The sequence below is a fragment of the Trichosurus vulpecula genome, chromosome 9 (assembly GCF_011100635.1).
Source record: "Trichosurus vulpecula isolate mTriVul1 chromosome 9, mTriVul1.pri, whole genome shotgun sequence".
NCBI classification, from domain to species: domain Eukaryota; kingdom Metazoa; phylum Chordata; class Mammalia; order Diprotodontia; family Phalangeridae; genus Trichosurus; species Trichosurus vulpecula.
Window position 1 is genome coordinate 198,760,974 of NC_050581.1, and position 14,283 is coordinate 198,775,256.

A 14,283-nucleotide genomic window follows, 5' to 3' on the forward strand; every position below is an offset into this window, starting at 1 on the left:
CATCTCCTTTCTGCCTGCTGATTTACTATACTTGTCTCTAGGACAATAGAGATGTCAATAAATATACACTTCTTTCTGATGTGCTCACTCTGTAAGCCTCCCTACCTATCCCCTAACTGCTGAAGCATCACCTCTGCATAGTGGAAGGCATTAAACCAGCTTAAATCTCTTGGGTGTCATGAAAACCCCCTTCAATCAATACTTTAAGAAAAATGACCCACAGCCACCCAGCATCACTGGAAGAATATCCAGATTAAAAATAAAGTTGCATGGTATGGCCATGAGGCATGGAATAGCAAGGGCTTTAAGGAATGTGCATCTCTCAAAGGGTGAGGGGTGTGGCACATGTTATTAATGATAAATTATGCAAGAGAACCCATGTAAAGGATTTCATCAGAGGGCTGGGTGACCAGAGAGAGAGGTGGGTCAGTCACGTAGTGAGAGCAAAGGAGGCATGGGGCTCCACTCAGTGTCATAGGTTCTAGAGGAAGACTCCAACATACAGGGTGGACCATTCAGTGGAGGGTTTAACATGGAATCTGGACAAGAGTCATGCAGGAATGAATTACAATCTTCATTCTTGGACTGAATGCCAACATTGATGAGGTGCTGGGTCTTAGATTCAGAACTAGAAAGGACTTTGGAAATTGTCTAGTCATAGGATTGATCCTAGGTCTGGAGTTGGAAAGAATCTCAGAGGCCATGGAGCACAAGCTCTAACAATTTACACATGAAGACACTGAGGCCTGGGGGAAGTAGGGGGAGGGGGGGCTATGAAGTGACTTGCCAAGGTCACACAGATAATAGTGACATCGTCAGGATTCAAGTCCAGTTCCTCCTGGACTGAATCAAAGCAAAAGAAGATGGATTGTTCCCTAAACAAATATAAGTGGTGGCAGATGGGTGTTGGTACAGTAACCAGTCACCCACTGATCCAAAATCCTTTGGGTGTTTTCACCCCCTACAAACATACCTGGCAGCTGAATGCAGATAACACTGAGCTCAAACAGCCCGTAAATCAAGTCTTTCCTGATTCCCCCAGATGCTTCTGCCTCCCTCTGGAAATTGCCTTCCTTATTCTTTTAATATATTTTCTGTATTCATATACATATGTGTGTATGTATATGTGTGTGTGTGTGCGCGCGCGCGCGCGCGCATAGTGTTTTCCCTAAGAGAATGGAAGCTCCTTGAGGGAAAGAACTGTTTCATTTTTGTCTTTGCACCAATAGAATCTAGCACCATGCTCAGCATACAGTAGGCATCTAATCAATGCTTGCCAACTGATTGATGAAAAGCTGGCTGACTGCACCACCCTGACGTGGACCTAACCTGGCCCTGCCTCCATCCTCATGCCCTCCTATACTTGAGTTGGCTTAGTGCCCTGATTCTACCCAGCATAGTGGGAGGACTCCAAAGCTGAAGACTCTGCTGCTGTCAGGCAGATATCAGCAAGCCCATGATCCTCTACTAAGCAGAAACAGCCAACCAATCAACAAGTATTTCTGAAGCATTTGCTCTTCAGTGGGCACTAACAAGTCCCCCCCCTTTCAAAACATCCTCCAGGTTCCTCAGTGGCCAGTTAGCTTTTTCTTTATGTGAGGTGGTGTATGTTTTTTAAATGACAGAACAGAAAAAAGACATTCCAACAACAAGCATTCATTAAGCACCTACTATGTGCCAGGCACTGGACCATGTGCTGGGGATACTAAGAAAGATAAAAAAAGTTCCAACCATCATTAAGCTTATGGTCCAAAGGCTGACACTGCATATAAATAACTAAGTGAATACAAAAGACCTACAGAGCAGAGAAGAAGGCCTTGCAGAGGAATAGGTGCCAGCTGCTAGGGGGCCTGGAAAGGCCTCCTGCAGAAGGGGAGATTGGAACGGAGTCTTTAAGAAAGCCCAGAAAGCCAAGAGGTAGAGGTGAGGGAGTAGAATATTCCAAACATCAGGGAGCAGTCAGTGCAAAGGTCCAGAGCATTGTGCAGAAGAAACACTTACCTACTACGTGCACCTTCTTTGCTTCACAAACCTAAAAATGTTTCAAAGCTCCTGCAGGCTCCTAAGTGAGAATATAAATGACCTACCTTAGGCAGGAGCCATACGTATCCTCCGTGTGCTGAGAAAAGGCCAAAAAATGCCCCCCACAGGGTTGGGAGGGACTTATTTTGAATTCCTGTAGAATTTAGGAGGTGCATTTCCAAAAAAAAGTTTTCATGATTTTGGGGAGGGGCCCCTGATCCCTCCGTTCTCTTTTGTAATATTTTCTGTCTCTCCCTTTCCCTTGGCTTCCTCCTCTCTGCCTTCAAACATTCAAAGGTTTCTCCTTACTCCTTTCTTATCCCCACTGACATTCATAGGCCTCTTTTTTCCAACACCAAAGTCTTCATACATGTTTCCTCTACTTGCTGCCATCTGGGTCTCTTATTAATTCCTCCAAGTCAGGTTTGGGGCCCCATCACACCCTCCAAGGTCTCCTGTGGGCTCTCAAGCTACTGGACTCTTGAACCTGAAGACATTCCATATGTGCTTTTGGTTGGAAAAGCAATCTTTACTTTTAAAAAGAATCAAAATGCCATCATCATAATAGGGAACATTTATATAGTACCTACTCTGTGCCACTTTACGATTATCTCATTTAATCCTCACAGCAACCTTGGGAGGTAGGTGCTATAATTATCCCCTTTTACAGAAAAGGAAACTGAGGCAAATAAAAGTTAAAGTGCCTTGTCCAGGACCATACAACTAGTATGTATCTGAGGCTGGATTTGAACTCAGTTCTTCCTGACTCTAGCCCCAGCATTCTACCCATTGTACCACCTAGCTTCCTTCTTTGGAGAAAAAGAACAACAGTAGCAATTATTATTATCATGCCCACCAGAATATGTTTTCCAAGATCATGTGGGAATTATGTCCATTCAGTCTAACAAGCATTTATTGAGCACCTACTATGCGCAAAGCATTGTGCTAAGTAGAGTTACAAGGACAAAAAATAAAATAGTCCCTGCCCTCAAGGAGCTTACATGTGTACAAGGTAAATACAAAGAAAATAAGGGGAATGCTCACAAGAAGAAGGTCAGAAAGCCCTCTTTCGGGAACTGAATGAAGTAAAGCTCAGGTGAGGGGGAAGCAGGGCAAGTATACCAGGAAGAGGGCACAGCCTATGCAAAGGTGTGGATGTGGAAGATTTATATTTATTTGGGCACAGATCAAAGTAAGGTACAGAATAGGTGCCCAGCTTTCAAAGTAAGCTTTGTGTTTTTATAATTTTTTGGAATTTAAAACAAATATCCATTTTTTTGTCAACAGGGGCTCACTTCTATCCTTCTCTAACGCAAAGGAAGTAATAATAAGGAGGAGGAATGAGGGAATAAGGGAGGGGAAAAGAGCAGAAGGAAAAGGAGGAAGAGAAAAAGGGGAAGGGGAGGAGGAGGAGGAGGAAGAGGAGGAGGAGGAGGAGACACCATAACCAGCGGAAAGAAGGCTTACCTTTTAGTGGGGAACACCTGAATTCAGTCCAGCCAACTCTCTGTGTGGCCATGGGCAAGTCCCTAAAACTCTCTGTCCAAGCAACTCTTAAAATGAAGTTCTAGACCAGTCCACGGAGAGAGTCCCCATACCAGAAGTTCACCACATCATTGAAATCACAGGTCCATTCCCAAATGATAATAATAATAGCTGACATTTGTCCAGCACTTTGAGCCTTGCAAAATATTTTATACAGATTATCTCATACAAGTATCATTTGTGATAAGAAATATGAAAATATAAATTTTAAAACTTTTTCCTACTATTTTGTAGCCTGAGTAACTTAGCAGAATAATCCTGAAAATGTATCCTTCCTGCAGCCCAGACTGAGGTCTTACATGAAAGAAATCCCAAGGCCTCAGCTAAGTTTAAACAGCCCAGTTCTTTGCTAACTCTGCCTTCTCTCCTAACTAAATCAGGATTTGCACACGGCACACAGACCTTTTTAAAAAAGTTAAGAAGCATTTTTTTAATCTTGGAAAATGGTCAGATGTGGATTAAGTTAAATGTTCAAGTGCCTAAATAACCCCTCAGTCCTCTAGCCTAAGTCTCAGCCACCCTGGCTCACCCATCTCTTTCATGCAAGAAATGACTGATTTCCTCTGGCCCCAAAGTAGAAATGTCCCCAGTGAAGCTACCCTTTAAAAATGCTCTTAAGGTGAAAAATGCCAAAGCTTGTGCTTTTTGGAGGGAGAAGAGGGTTTAAATCTTGATGTCCAAACTACAGAGTCCAGAAACCTTGTTTTAGTATCTTTCTGTTTTTCATGCTCCTGGACTCTCCCCCAATAGATCATCACTCAATATTCTACCAGATGAGCATCGAAGGAGGGGAAAATGTCATACGAAAGCAAAGGGTGCAGGTGAACTGGAAGACTGCATCCCACATTCTTAACTATGATCTTTCAAAAATTAGAAAACCTATATGATGGTCATGGATAAGAGTGCAGATTGCTCATCTAGAGAAAATAGTGGTGTGCATTTTTGTGGGGAAAGTCATCAGCATAATTCTAATGAGTTATGGTCTTTGTTGTGAGAAATGAGAAATCCTGTGGTCTCACCCTAAAGAACATTAAAAAAAAGTAGTCCTGGCAGGAAATTGAAAAAGTAATATATGGTACAGGGAGTGGAGCAACTTTTCTCCTGATGGAGTAGCTTGATAAATATTGTTTGCAAGTATCAAAGTACATTTAATTTTGTCAAGACAATAGATAGCCTCTTCATAAAATGCATTCTGATCATCTTGGACTTGAGAAACTCATGGCAATAAACAGGTGATTTGTTCATTCTTTCCTCTCCCCTTCCCTACTTCCTGGCTTTGAGGTTTGGGGGAGGGGGTTGCATGCTTTTTAATTTTTTTTGCTTTTTCCCTCATTTGAATTTGGATTTAAGGCTTGAATGCTCACTGGCTGTAAAGCTTTCTTGGAGAGCTGCTGTCCATTTTCATGACAAAGTCGCCCTCAGTATTAAGACTTTGGAGACTTGGAGAACTCTGCTGCTTGGTTTCGCTTTCTCTTGGGGAGGATTATGAAATGCACAATTCATAAGGGGTCCGGAGTCTTCATTGAGACAAGCCCCCTAAAGCTTCCAGGGATGGTGGCAGTGTCGTGCCAAAGGTGCTCTCCCAAGCAATAAATAACTTTAATCTGATTTACTCCCTTAATCTGGCATCAACAGGCAGCTGCAGACATACTCCCCAAATTCTGTGTACTTTTATCTGGCATTAAAATGGAAAGCCTTAGACCAAGCCAAGTGGAGGCTTACAAAGTTTCAGGAGTCTTTCTATACAGATGATGGCTTCACCCCAGTTGGGACTCTTTTAAAGGGTAAAAGTCCAATGTGAGTGTCAGCCATTCCCCAGTGTTGGCAGCTACAGACAAGGTCAAAAGTGTTCACAGTCCAGTTCAGAGTCAAACGAAACAGGGGACAAAGCAGAAAAGGTGGGATAGGGCCCTATGAATTGAAGAATTACTCGTACTCTGCTTCGTATTTCTGTATATTCAAATTTGGCCTTGTCTCCTAGTAGCCAGACTCATCTTCCTATTGCACAAAGATAGTGGAAAAACACCCAAAAAACACCTGGACCAGAAAGATATTGACAATTAGAGAGAATACTATATAAAAATTATCTTATTTTATAATAACCAAGTAAGATAAAGTACTTTTAAATCTTAAAATCTATATAAATTATCATTGGGGGAAAACTGAAGAATAATAGATTTTTATCCAACTCCAACTCCGACTCTGACTCTAAATCTGGCTTCTCTACCTGTGTTTCATGTTCCAGTCCATCCTCCATAAAGCTGTCACAAGAAATTTCCTTTTCATTTCCTTTAATCATCGGGGAATGGCTCTTATTCAGTTCAATGAAGTCAGAGCCATAGCTAGGCTAAGGCAACTGGAGCTTTGCCCAAAGTATCCAATTCAGAGGATACTGAAGGTACAGTCCTTGGCACCTGGGTAGGAAGGGAAATTAGCTAAAGTAGGAAGCTCTGTGACCCTATTCTCTCACCTCCAAGGCCTCTTTTTCCTCATTTGTAAAATGAGGGGCATGGAGGAGACAGGCTCTGGGATCCCTTCCAGCTCTGGGTCTATGGATCTATTAGGTCTTAATTCCGACAAAGGAATGGAAGAGTAGCTAATACGAGCAACAGTGACAATAGCGTCGATATAGCACTCGAAGGCTGGCAAAGTACTTGTAGATGTTACCTCACTTGATCCTCTCCCCAATCCTTTCAGAGCTATTATTACCTCCATTTTATAGATGAAGAAACTAAGGCAAACAGAGCTGAAGTGACTTGCCCAGGGACCCACAGATACTAAGTGTCTGAAGCAGGATCTGAACTCAGGTTTTCAAAAATAAATAAATAAATAGATAGATAGATAAATGAATGAATGAATGAGTGGATAGATAGATAAATAAACAAATGAAAGAACTCAGGTTTTCCTAACTCCAGGCCAGACCCCCTATTAATTTTACTATGTATGTGTCTACGTATGTATCTTGCATAGTATTTAGGGACATGATTCACTGTCCCTTTTTCCTTATAGGTCTGTCTCTTGTTTGCACTGTTTAAAATTGGCATTTAAGGTCTGAACACTCATGAGTGTTAAATGCAATATAAGCTACAGTTTAAATACATAATTCAAATGCAATAGAAACTATAGTTTTGTGCTTTGTTAGAGAGCTGCTGCCCATTTTCCTGATTGGCCCAGCTGCAGCAAATCATTGAATATAACTGAACAGTTTTTATAGTTGTCTTGGGAATTCATTTTTTCTTGGTTTTTATATCATTTACTATCATCTTGTTTCTCTGAGGCTTTCTGCTTCCTTGTGGGTTAATTGCATCTCTGAGGAGAAGATTAATTGGGTGCCTTAATTACTCTAAAGTTCAGATTCTTCAGTGTTCCAGGTGAGCCCTAGAAACTCTTGAGTGTTTAGTGTGCATGGGTGCAATATTCTTTTGGTGCAAGTCATGAAATTCCACAGTCTCCACGAAACTAAAGGAATAGGTCACCCATAGGACCATGGAGAGGTGCATGGGGGGAGGGAGAGCAATCTGAAGATATTGCTGATGAACCAGAATAAACTATATTATCAGAGAAAAGGAGATAGGCTGGCCATATACCAAGTGCGGAATGACCCACATGTGTCAGCCCACATTCATAACCAAATAGAAAGCATGTGAAGGATGCTGGCCCATGAGTGAAAGATTTAGGAGAGGATAATGTGGAGCACTATGCTGAATGCTAGACATACAATGCTGTAAGACAACATGCTACCTGCCTACAAAGAGGTTATGACCTAATGGGGGAGTGGGGAGAAAGAGGAGCATCAGACTTGGGTAGACTATAATCAGGACCAAGGACAGATTCAAAGTGCTGTTAGTATAAGGAATTTGAAGGTGATAACTTTCAGCAGAGAAGATTAGAGAAACTTATGCTCAAGGCAGCCCTTATCTGCACCTTAAAGGCAGGGCAGGGTTGCACCTAGTAGAGAGGGAAATACTGTGTTCTAAAGGTGGCTGGATTCCACAGGTGCATGAAAATGGGAGAAGTCAGGATGAGATTGGAACAAGAAATTATGTGAAGAGAAATAGATTGAAAAGGTCAGCTGGAATTGGACTATAGAGGGCACTCAATGTCAGGCTTCAAAGTTAAGTATTTCAGCCTTCTGGATCCAAAAGAAGAGACAAAGGGGAGAGATGTTGTAGCAGTCAAATCAAAAGCAGCTAATTGGTAGAGGAAATAAGGAAGGCAGATAGAAGTGGCAACAATGGTTCTGAGATTTCAAAGTTTAGATGTGGGCAAGTGGAGGGAGATAAAATGATGAGCCCACTTTTGGCACATTGTGTCCAGCAGGATTTTGAAAATGCTCGACTAGAGCTTGGAGAGCAGTTAGGACTATATAAATAGATCTGGTGCCATCTGCATAGAAGTGATTGTTGAAGTCATGTGAGTGGATGAGTTCAACAAGAGAGAATATGTAGAAAGAGAAAAAGGCCCAGGATAAAGCATTTGGGAAGCAGTAATAACCAAGCCCTGGCAGATGTAAGTATCTAATTGCACCGTTCTGAGTTCTCAGTGGAGTTTTCAGAGACAAAAAGAGTGCTCGGTGGGGAGAAGACAATGGTCTCAGTGTCTGGATATGAAAATTATTGTTGACAACTGGGAAGTGCTTATGAGTGGGAGGAAGAATGACAGGATTTATGTCAATAAAACCAAACAGCTTATTTTAAAGTTAAGGAAATTGAATCCTAGAGGAATTAAATTATTGGTGTAGGGGACTGGCTGAGTTCCCTAATCAACTTGGTGAGTTTGTAGGGTGTTGAATCTTTAGTTGGGGCTTTGATTGTGTCTCATCAATTGAGAATAGGTTGATTGGCTTGGATTGTTATGGATCAACAATTCGGGATAATAGCTTGGTTGGAGGAGTGTTGTGGATCTAAACTACTCCATTGTGCTGGCCTATAAAATGGGGAACTTTCACAAAGTCAGCCTTTTCACCCTTCTTTCCCTTTCTGGAAGTTAGATCAGAGGTCCATGGAATGAAGAGTTTACCTTGATCTGGAGCAGTAGGGAGAGGAGGTGAAGGTGTCCCACCTCAAGAGCCAATAATGGCAGCCTTGACACACATGGAAGTTGCATCTGCTCTCACCCACGTGATCCAACTCTCATTACTAGACTCCAAGTTCTGCAACCTAGATTTTGAGAGATAGGGAGAAAGGTGCATCACTAGACAGTATCTATTTTGGGAATGTCTTCACAGCAACCCCAAGTTTGTTCATTCCCAGACACAGCCTTCCAGAGAGAAGAGAAATCCTTGCGTAGAGGGAGCCTCTTAGGGAAAAGAAAATCACTCACTAGCATGGCCCCAAGAGATAGAAGAGTAAAAGGGGACTGTCCAATGTTAGGGAGTGGGAGGGAGAGCAAATAGCATGCACTTTGGTCCTCTGTTTTTAGCACAAGCTCTTCAGATAGTACAATTCTCAAAAAAACCCAAGTTTATTTTCCTTCTGGGGGAGTCCAAGCCTTCAGGATTGAATGATAAGATTTTTGGCTTGTGTTATTCTCTTGGATAAAATTGAGACTCTCCAGAATGTCCGTGGGTTGACTGTCAGGTGGCTTCAAGTTGGTTTCCCTGATGAGGATACTTCAAACCTCAGGGCTGTGCTATCAATTTAGGGAATATGGGGAAGGTGGATCTCACCAGAAAGGGGAATAAGTATAAAAGTATATTAATTGTTTATGAGCTACTTAGTTAGTCTTGAACTTTATTAAAATCACTTTAGTGGCTAAATGGAAGATGGATTAGAGTGAGGAGAGACTTGAGGCAGGCAGACCCCACCTCCTCCCCAGCAGCTATTACAGTAGTCCAAATGTGAGATGATAAGGGCCTGCACTGTGGTGGGGGCAATGTCAGAGGAAAGAAGATGGCATATGCAAGAGATGCTGCAGAGATTAAATTGACAACCCTTGGCACCATATTGGATACCGAGAAGGTCGAGGATGGGAACCTATGGAATTGGGAGAATGATGTTCAGCATACTTTGTTATTTAAGGTTAGAGATTCAACTCAATTTAACATTTATTTAGTATCTATAGTGTACAAAGAACATATAAGATAGCCATTAACTTGATATTTTCAACTCATTTCATGATCATGTCAGATGACAAAATACTAAACCCAAGTAAATAAAACTAAGACCCTTGCACAAGGAATTTCTCATATAAAACCGTTGAAGGCAATTGATATGGCTACTTGCTTAACTTTAATCTCAGTATAAAATCTCATGCAGATTTAATGCTTTTTGAGGCTGCCTTTGAAAATGTCTTTTTTTTCTCTTTTTAGCATAGATTTTTTAAAAATCCTTGACTGGTAACCCAATAAAACAGGACATGGCATCTCCCACAATGTAAAAATAGATTACAATGCATCTTTTTTTCAATTATGTTTCCTCTCATATAATGTGACTGGTTTCAGTTTAGTTTTATTCCAGGGACATGATAGTTGTCTCCATTATGGATTTATTGACAACTGCTCAGAACAGTGTCATCCTTGCTGGCTTCTTTTCATCAATGAACTGGAGATCAATTTGGGTCTAGTGCAGATGATCACCGTGGCCACTGGATTGACAGTTACCTGGAAAGCTTGTCAGTTTCCTTGAGCTGTGAAATTATTCCAGAGGGTGGTTGCTGCATATAGGCTGAATAACTGGGGGTCCCATAGAAGTTTTATATAAGCTAATGGATCTCACACAGCCCCTTTAAGATTACCATTATCCATGGTATGTCTGTCTCATGCCATTAAGATGTACTCAAACAGAGATTACTCCACTCACCAATCCCTCTACCATACCTTCTCCTTTACAATTTAAATAAAGGAGGGACTATTAGTCATGACTTTTTCCAGTTCTTTGCAAAACTATTATTGTTCATGAGTCAAAAGATCAGAGGGTGATAGATTTTTTCAGCTCTAGCTCAAATAGCTATGAAACTATGACCTTAATGTGTCTTGGAATTTGTAGGGCAACAAATACATCTAAGGAAAGAAGGAAGTGGGAAAGTGGTTGACATGAAGCAAAGGAACTGTTTTTATTGTATTCAAAATATCACCGGTTAATCAAGAGACCTATAATCATTTTAATATCATTTGCATCATTGCCATCATTGGCATAATTATATTTGGAGCTAAATTCAAGATGTGCAACTTCAAGCAAGTCAGTTGATTTCTTTGGACCTCAGTTTCCTCATCCTTAAGGTGAGAAGGTTGGACTAGATGCCCTCTGAGGTCCCTTCCAGCTCTAAATATGAGATGCTATGAAACCATTCTTGGCTCCACTGGCCTTTCCTCTGATTGTCCTGTAATTTCTCTAACAACTACAAGGTCTCTGTTTTGGCAGATACTTATGCAGTGCCCCACCTCCATTTTTAGTGTTTTCAGTGGTTTTAGAGAAACTTTTTAACAGCCAATTAAGAAATAACTATATTAAAATTCTAAACTCCATATAAGCCATTTCTTTGTTGATATAGTAGTTGGAACAGCCTACCACTCTACCTGCCAACAAGAAGTCAACAACCCATCAAGGCAGTTTGATGCAGGCATTAACACCTCCTAGCTCCTTGCCACATGTGCAGTTCTGTCCATGTGCATGATTACAGAATGTCAGAGAAAGAAGGAACCTTAGAGTTTTCATTGTGTTACATTGGATTGGATTGGAATGGATTGGATGAAGGATGATGCAGAGGACAGATAGTAAATAAGCTTGCTTGGCAAACCTGTCACACTCTATCCCTTCCTTACTTCCAAATTCTGATGACAACTCAGCTCTTCCATCACCAGCCTATGATCCTGTTCACACTTTCCATCTAGTTCATCATAGTGAATATAGCAGAACACCAGCAGGTCCTAGAAAGCCCATCAAGGAAAATGGTTTGCTCATGAAATAATAGTATTCTCTTGCCCTCCCTGGCATCAGTATCATGCTTGAAGCTGTCAAGAGTAATGAGTAGCATTTAACATTAACCCAAGGAACACGGTGAGCTCAGGCTGAACATATTATACCAAGAAGACAAAGCCGTCAGAGAATAAAGTGAGTGAAGTGACTGAGTTTGGCAGGATCTGAGAGGAAGGAGAAAGGGTGATTGGCCTTTCCTTTTCACATGGTATTACTCATCACCAGCTCCTTGGGCAATCAAGTTCCATGAGCCCTTTGATCAAGAATGGAAGGACAGCTACTGGTGTTAACAAACGCCTCCAGATGAAAAACGCTGAGGTTACACAAATATTTGGGAGAGAATTATGCCTGCTGATAGATTGAAAGACAGGAGAAAAGAGCTGATTTGCAGTGTTGGCTGGGATCTCATCTTGAAGAACCTTGCAAAAAATGAGTTGTCAATTTGACATTTGTAATCACATTCTCTGAAGCATAGCTTAACAGCCCATCAGAAGCTGTTGCTGGGTGGGGGCCATCAAACAATATGTCTGTATGTCCTAAGCTGCCAGGAGGCCAGTGGAGAGCCTGCTAGGGACAGCTGTATATTGATGGTGAATACATTCAAGGCAACCTATTGGATTGATCTGTAGATTCCTTGGTGTTCCAGAACTCTCTATTCCTGTGGCTTCCTTGACTCTCCCTTTCATCATGGTGACTGATGACATTCCCATTTCCATGTGGAAGCCACTTAAATTTTGTTCTGATTGCAAATCTTATGGATGAGGTTTGTGGGGTTTGGAGGGGGATGGATTATTGGTCTGGTCAAGACCTACGATTTCATCATTCAAAAGTACATCCAGCATGGACCTTGGACAAGTCATTGGAATGAAGGATTTAGGAAAGTCCGTGAGAGAAAATAAATAGCCTATTTACTGTTATATTGTATTATTATGTCATGCTATGTCTTATATTATCCCTTTACTCAGAAACCAGTGATCTTTCCACTGTACCTCACTCTCAATCTCTCTGAGCTTCAATTTCTTACTCTGTAAATTGAGGATGATAATAGTTCCAACCTCACAACATTGTTGTTAGGATAAAATGAAACAATGTGTGTAAAGGGCTTTGCAAGGCTTAAAGTTGTAGAAATGTGCACTATTGTTATAATCTTGAGATACACTTCTAGACCTCCCACCATGCTAGCTTCTCACTCATCTTTCCTTATTCCTTGCAGATTATTGGAACCATCCCTCTGATGCCTAATCCAGTGCCATCCAGCCAAGCTCCAGGAGGAGCACAGGGCCTCCAGGTGCAGCCAATTACCCCCCAACTATTGACGAATGCCCAGGGTCAGATCATTGCCACAGTCATTGGGAATCAAATCCTGCCTGTGATCAACACCCAGGGAATCACACTCTCCCCAATAAAGCCAGGGCAACAGGTAAAATAACCTATTAAACAAATTATGAATGATTCCCATGCCTTCTGAACATAAAGACACCTTGGGTTTGTTGTGGGGTGTCTCCCCTTTACTTTTATTTGGTTTTAGTCGATCAAAGGTATTTTTAAATTACAGAACAAATATCAATCCCACTGCCTATCATTTGAAAAATCAAGTAGTCTCATTTTCCCCTCTAGTTGAGGACAAGTGTATACGCACAGGGGTGGTGTGTGTGTGTGTGTTCATGTGAAAGAGAGAGACAGAGACAGAACAGACAGAGAGAGGGGGATATCAGAACTGTCTTCAAGTATCCATAGGGCTACCACCTGGGAAAGGGATTCATTTTGCTCCAGGCCCTGGAGGACAAGAAGCAATGGAGGATGGGGAGAGGAAGTCAAAGAGGGCTGATGTCAAGAAAAGCTTCCTGACAATTAGAACCTTCTAAAAGCCAGGTGGGCTTCCTTGGAAGAGAATGGTTTCTAATCTTGGGTCTTCAAACAAAAACCATGAAACATCTTATAAAGTGTGTTGTGGGCACCTGGATAGCGTAGTAGATAGCATACTGGATGTGGAATCAGGAGGATCTGAGTTCAAATCCAGCCACAGAGGCTAACCCTCTGCCTCTGTGTGATGTTAGGCAAGTCCCTTTACGTCTCTCAGCCTCAGTTACCTTCATCTGTAAAATGGAGAAACTAATAGCATTCACTCAAGAGAATAACTGTAATGATCAAATGATATTATGTATTTTAATCACTGTACAAATATTGGCTGGTAGCTACTATTAGAAGGGATTCTTTTTCGGGTTCAAGTTGCACTAGATGGCCACTGAGAGCCTCTCTGACTTTTGGCAGTTGAATCATCAAAGTGGTTTTCTCAAAACACTTAATTTGGGGGATGTTTTCCTTTTATCCCTTTTACAAAATGGGTAGGAGGAAATCAAGGCCAACTACTTACCCGTCATCTCTGAAGGGAGGGAGGGAGAGTGGAGACTGGGAGAGAAGAGCGCATGCTGATTCAAGACTGGCTGGTTCCTCCCTCCTAGAAAACTACCTCTTAAACAAAGAATAAAACAGATTTTAAAAAAACTAACCAATATATCAAGCAAGTCTAGCATTAAGGAAGTATTCTACATCTCTAATAGCCAACCTCTGCAAAGAAGAGAGAGAGGGACGTTCTCATCTCTCTTCTCCAGGGACCAGCTTCTTCATTGTCTTTTCGCTGCATTGAATTTCAGTTGTGTGGTTGTTGTTCTGTCCTTTGCATTGTTGTACTCGTGTATATTGTTTTCCCAGGTCTGCTTCATATCAATTCATATGTCTTTCCATTTTTCTCTGTTGTCTTATTTTTCATTTCTTGCAACATTATATTCATAAACTACAA

At 41.4% G+C, this 14,283-nt stretch overlaps 1 protein-coding gene across 2 annotated transcripts in view; it reads left to right on the top strand.

The window, feature by feature from the left end:
* The window catches only part of POU6F2 (POU class 6 homeobox 2), a 507,199-nt gene that overhangs the window by 458,229 nt on the left and 34,687 nt on the right, over positions 1 to 14,283 (top strand). For both annotated transcript variants that reach the window (XM_036739293.1, XM_036739294.1), the window contains exon 7: positions 12,697 to 12,903. In XM_036739293.1, coding sequence (XP_036595188.1) covers positions 12,697 to 12,903 — 207 coding nt within the window. The remainder of the gene's footprint in view (positions 1 to 12,696; positions 12,904 to 14,283) is intronic.